A 6,019-nucleotide genomic window follows, 5' to 3' on the forward strand; every position below is an offset into this window, starting at 1 on the left:
CAGAAGTCTTTAACTAAAGACTCATTCCTTCAAACAGGTTCATTTGACACCTTCACCGAGTCTGCAGTTTTGCTTATGTGCAGTCGTGGACATATTATTCCCCCAAATACCTCATTTATAGGAGTATTCTGAAACTCTTGTACATTTCTTTTTCTGTTTTGCACACTTGGCTTCAGAGTGTTGAAATCCTACCGGTATGTACAGTGACGTGGGACCATTCTTTACCAGACACCAGCTGCATTACATCGTCCCTCTTTCGGCTCCCGCTTGTGTGTGATCCTCCCCTTCCATGGTCTTCCAGTCGTGTCTGTGGTCCCTGTGATCCCCCCGAGCATGCTCAGCCCCGGGGCTCGGATCCATGGCCGCCATGACCTCCAGAGCCATCTGCATGCGCCCTCCTCCCCCACCCGGTGCTGCCGCGTCGGGCGTCTAACGCTGCGTGTCGTGCTCTTCACTGCAGTGAGGAAGGAAAACTGTCTACCTCTCAAGATGCTGCTTGTAAAGACGCGGAGGAGAGCCTGGAGACGGCAGAGGGGAAGTCTGCAGCCCCCCGGCCCCCCAGCAGCCCAGAGCAGAGGTAACTACCTGCTTCCGGCCGTCCTGCCTAGACCCTGCTCTGGCTTTGTCTCCTGGGAGCTGGGAGGGAGGTTGGTATGGCGGTGGGGGGTCGTTAACAGTTGTCCTCAGGTGTTCAGTGACTTGCACAGAAGCATTTTCTCAGTTCCGTATGGTAATCAGGGTGACTGAGCTGAGAACTTAGACGTAACAGTTCATCTCCTACTGCAGAAGCTGAAAACTAACTGGTTTTTGGAGATTCAGTAACATCACTGGCTCTTTGAGAAATTATTTGGGCTGGAGGGGTCTCTCATGCTGGCATATCCCCACCCCACCCCACCCCTTTTTTTTTCTTGATGAGGCACCAGGTTGAGGCTGATACTGAGCCCTTCCAGGATTGGGTTCCCTCAGCGCCATAGTCACCCAGCTGCCAGGCACACACAAGCGGCTCCCTAGTGCCCGGTTCCCACAGATGTGTCCATGTGACACACGGGAGGGCTTTCCTGGACACCCTTTCATATGTGTGGCTGAATACTCTCAACTCTCAGATGAGTCCCTCTTTGGTTTTGTTTTTGCAAAATATTTATCTTGTCCGGATGAAGTGTGAAAATCCCACCACCAGAGCCAAGGGATTTGAAATGTGACATTATCTGTCTAGTCACCTTTTGCCTAGGCTGAGCCCGTGGTCTGGAGGGACAGGCCCAGCCAGAGCCCCAGCCCCCAAGGGCCACCCTGGGCTGTGTGCAGCCCCGCAGGCAGGGCAAGGGCGGCCTCCTGTTGCTCCAGAGCTTGCGTGGGAAGTTGAGGACTTGCCCTTGGACCACAAGGACCTTCGCTCAGCGCTGCGCAGACTGAACTGTTTTGATTAAATATATCCAACTTTGTATATTCCTTCCATAAGGAGTAAAGTAACTTTTAAAGCCATTGCCGAGAAGTACTTTCCCTCTCAGCTGACGCCCCCAAATCTAGGCATTTTAGGGGCAGTGTAACCAGTGGGAACCAGCAGGGGGCACTCTCTGTTCACTGGTCAGTACACCTGTATGTTCATAGTGCAGCAAACCCTGCTTTTGTTTCACTCATGGAAATTACAGCTGGGATGAGGGGTTTGCTTTTGTAATTAAAAACTTGTGTGTGTGTATAAAACAAATTAATTATAAGAACTGCTTGTGCGTGCTGGCTCTAGTGGTGGCTTTGGGAGGAGGAGACGGGATGGCACTCCGGCTGCAGGGGAGCCAGCCCCAGCTGTGCATCTAACGGTTTGGGCAAGTCACTCTTTTGCCTAGGGTTTGGTATGTTTTTTTCAGAGGTCCTCTGTAGGTGTAATAACCTAAGCAGTCCTTGTCACCTCCCTAGTGTCTCCCTGTAAATTTCCTTTGTATGGAGAGCCGCCTACAAGGTATCTAGCCTGTCCCACTTTGGAGTCGTTGCTCCTGGAGCGTGTTCTTGGTTTCTCTGACATGAGTGATACAGCCTGCCTGTGGGATCGGCTCCTGGGCTCCGGAGTGCAGAAGTGTTTGCCTCGGGGGACCCACTTGCTCTTCGTGCAGAGAAACATCTGGGATGAGGAGCCCTGCCTCTCCCAATCTGCAGGACTCAGGCAGTGGAGGAAAAAGGTGGGGAGAGCCAGTGGGAGAAGAGGGGGCATCACTTGTCTGCCTGTCCTTCCTCCGTCCAACACGTGAGTGCAGCAGGCACTGGTTTAGGCCTGGTGATAAAGCAGTAGCAAAACAGACCCCACAGATAATGTATAGGGACATGAAGAGTAAATAAAGCTGGATGAAGGAATAGGAGTCCCACTTCAGGTAGGGCAGTTGGGGCATCTGAGCTGCTGTCTTGGCGGGGACAGAGGTAGGTTTTCTGATGTGTCACATTTGCATTCTAAAAGCAGTTTACGGTACTGTTGACGATGAAGATAGCCATTTGGGACTTTCTGTATGCAATCTTACCGAGATGGTTCCTGTCACAGCCAAATATTAATTTTGAGGTTGACAGATGTGCACTGTTGCACGTAAAGCTTTTCATTGCCACAAAATTTTATTTTTCAGTATTTATCAAGTATGTACGGTATCTGTGCCAGCAGCGTGCAAACAGGCACCTTGCATACGTTGTATACTCGTTTCTTTGGGGGGGGAGTTTTACAGGGGGAGAAAACTGAGGTGAGAGAGGTTAAGACACGGCTTGTAAGTGGCGAAGGCAGAGCATGTGCCCGGTTACGTCTGGTTCCAGAATGCTAGTGCCTGTGTCTGTGATATATTGAGACACCATGGAATGTAGGTAGAGTCTGCTGTGTGAGTGGAGCTGACTTCATGGGTCTCTGTTAGGATTAGCAGGGGTCTGAAGCACTCTGTGAAGTTGGAGTGCCGGTTCAAGAGTACTTGTGCTTCCCAATTTCAGCTCTAAACATCTTTTCCCAAGTCTCGTTCATAAGATGTAGGTCACATTGTAGTTCGGCAGGAAGGTCCTGGGTACCCTGTCACCACTTTGTTCCTTTCGTATCCCCCTCTCCCCCCGCCCCCGCCCCCTGCAGCGTCACCCCTGATGTTTGCTTCGGGGGAGCACGTTTGTTAAAGTGCACACCTTTGTTCTCAAAGTTGGTCCTTTTACAAACTTTTGTCCCCCCCCACCCCACCCCCCAGTAGCAAAATCCTATTTTTATCAAGTGAAATTTTATGTGGATTGCAATGTACGGAACAGAGAAAAAGCTGTTTTGAAGGAGGGATGAGCAAATAGCTCCTGAAGGTTCGGGGACCACTGACCAGTCTGTCCCTGTGCTTCTGAGGGGCTGAGGCGTGGTGGGTCTCACGGAGCCCCCGCTCCTCCGCAGCCCTTGCTAAGTGCTTAGTTCACCGGAGCTGAAGCTTAGAGCTGTTCAGTTAGATTTTCTGGAGCTTTAGGAAAATTCATTTAAGAAGCATTTCATGAAGTAACTGCTGAGTGCAGGCTTTGTGCTAGGCGCTGCGCAGACAATATTCAAATAAACGCTCCCCACCCTCGGGGAGCTACACGGAGTTGGTCTCACCCCGCAGGACTGAGCAGTCGAGCATGCCGGGCGATGCGGCGGTTAACGGCCCCGTATGATGAGCGAGCTCCGCTGCCGCTGCCGCCGCCGCTGCTGCTGCTGCTGACCGGGGACCGCAGGCGCCACCGTGCGGGGTCCGGGGCTGCGTCGGGGGCCCGCCGAGCCACCGCTGCTGCACGCACTCTGCAAGGGATCAGGACCAGCAACCTTTATATTCTAGAGTCTAAGACGTTGTACAGAGAAACCCAGAAGTGTACAAATATTGCACATTGACAAATACCAAGAATTTTTGCGTATGTTTATATTGTATTGTTCTAAATAATGGGTAGCCTGTGAAATAAGATCTTGCCACCCATGTAATAATAGTAGTAATACTATAGTTAAAATGGCTGTAAGAATAGTTTTATAAAAGTGAATACACAGATCTATTGTATTTGAAACATAACTATTTGACAATTATTAGTGTGACCAAAGTATTAGGCAGTTTTCATACATTTTTCACCTTGTACAAAGTTCTGAATTCATTTTTCTTCCAGGTTGGCGAGGAGTTGTAGGATTGAGATGCCCTCTAAGTGTTATTTTGGTTGTTCTAACCTACAAAAGTGATTTTGAATAAGAAATTCTTGGTGTTCTTTTTATAACCAGTTTTTGATTGGTAACTGTTTTCTGTATTGTTTAAAGCGGATCAAAAAATGTAAGTCTATTGGTAGAGATTAAGTATTTATTGCTACAACTTAGTTGATAAATTGATGTTATTGTAAAGCCATATGTTCTGTTAAAGTCTTGTTTGCTTGAACTGATTATCCCTACAGGTGAAACACTAGAATATTTGGAGTGTACATGGCTTGTGGTTTGGGTTTTTTTTTGTTTTTGTTTTTTGTTTTGTTTTGGTTGTTCATCTGCCTTTTAACCCATTCACCAAAATTTACCTTGTTAACAAGCAACACCAATGAAAGTTTCAGAGCAATCTGCGTATCTAACATACCTAAATCATATTAGGCAAGTCAGTGGGGAAATGCTCGTGCTGCTAATGGAATTAGAGTGCGTTCATTTTACAGGCTAGTATTTTTAAACTAGAAATCAAAATCCGGCACCTAAGCATGTTAATTGTTTTACTGTACCTTGTGAGGTTTTCACTCGTAAATTCTAAACCAGTGTACTTTTTTTTAAGAACTGGTTTGTGTACATATATAGTGATTATGGATACTAATTCAATGTAATTTATAATTTTCTATGTCAGTATAAAAATACATCACAGCCTTCTCAAACAGCTGAAGCAATATATTGTATATTGCCATATTGTCTGGTGAAAGGGTTAAATTACTTCACCTCCTGCACTTTTAGATGCAAATCAGTTTTTCATTTCTGTAATAGAAAATTATTCACGTATTTTTACATCATTTGTTTTTCCTGACCAGTATTTAAAACCAAAAGGATATTCTGAAAAATGGCCAACGATTTTTTTAGAAATAGCATCCCAAGCAGCGTGCCTAAACATTACATTGCATATGGAAATAAAAAAATCAAATGTCTAATGCCTTATTTCTGATTTACTTTTCCATTGTAAATGGTGTGGAAACCCTTCATGAGGTTTCCCGAGGCAGGCCTAGCCCTCAAGGACAGTGGAGTCGGCCGTGCCCCTGGGACAGACGGCAGGGCTGCTGTGCCTGGCCTTCGCGCGCCTCCTCAGGGACCCTTTCTGTTGGGAGCTCCTCTCAGAAGACACTGCCCTCGGGTGCTCTCCCCAGGACTCTAGCACTGCCAGAGGACAGGGCGCCCTTCGCTTGTCTCAAGGACGCTGACTGATGCGACCCGGACCTCGGGGACTGTGGAAGGACGGCGCGCTCTTGTCTCGCCTGGTGGAGAGCTTTGCGGGCACCGGCCTGGCTCCAGGGGTGCACGCGCTGCCCCCGTACCGTCTGGATTTGCTGGGCTTCTCCATCCCACCCAAGGTAAACACGGTGTCTTATTTCATCCCACCCACTGCTGATGAAAGGGCACTCAGGGTTTCTCCTTGGGGTGGTGTTTTGTTCTGCTCGACTCGCGTGGCAGGGAGGGGGCACGGGTGGGCAGCACAAAGGCTGTTGGGGGTGGGAGGGTGCCAGCCCCGGGGGCAGGAGCGAGCACAAGCTCACTTGAGTTTCTACTTTCATTTCTGTGGGTTGGCCGTACTGAATGCGAGACTAACAGATGTCTACGACACCATACCTGTATTAAAAAAAAACAACAAAATAAAGCCTGATTCTTTGTTTCTAGAAGTCTTCTCTTGTACCTTGCTTGGGCTTTAATAACTAGACAGGGTGTGGGGCCTTAATGAGAGAACCACCATTGGTTTTTGATGGGTCGGGCTTCCTGACGCCAGCTCTCGCGCTGCGTGCACCAGATCCTGCGCCGGGGAGACTGAGCAGCTGCGCCCAGGGACGAGCCTGCTGTCCGCGGGCTCGG

At 48.6% G+C, this 6,019-nt stretch overlaps 1 protein-coding gene across 14 annotated transcripts in view; it reads left to right on the forward strand.

The window, feature by feature from the left end:
• PPP6R3 (protein phosphatase 6 regulatory subunit 3) overlaps positions 1–5,652 on the forward strand; it is a 128,806-nt gene extending 123,154 nt beyond the window's left edge. For all 14 annotated transcript variants that reach the window (XM_061202195.1, XM_061202190.1, XM_061202192.1 and 11 more), the window contains 2 exons: positions 461–577; positions 3,582–5,652. In XM_061202195.1, the coding sequence (XP_061058178.1) occupies positions 461–577; positions 3,582–3,633 (169 nt within the window). In that variant the 3' untranslated portion in view covers positions 3,634–5,652. The remainder of the gene's footprint in view (positions 1–460; positions 578–3,581) is intronic.
• Positions 5,653–6,019: the final 367 nt, after the last annotated feature.

The sequence above is a fragment of the Eubalaena glacialis genome, chromosome 10 (assembly GCF_028564815.1).
Source record: "Eubalaena glacialis isolate mEubGla1 chromosome 10, mEubGla1.1.hap2.+ XY, whole genome shotgun sequence".
In the NCBI taxonomy this organism is placed as follows: Eukaryota; Metazoa; Chordata; class Mammalia; order Artiodactyla; family Balaenidae; genus Eubalaena; species Eubalaena glacialis.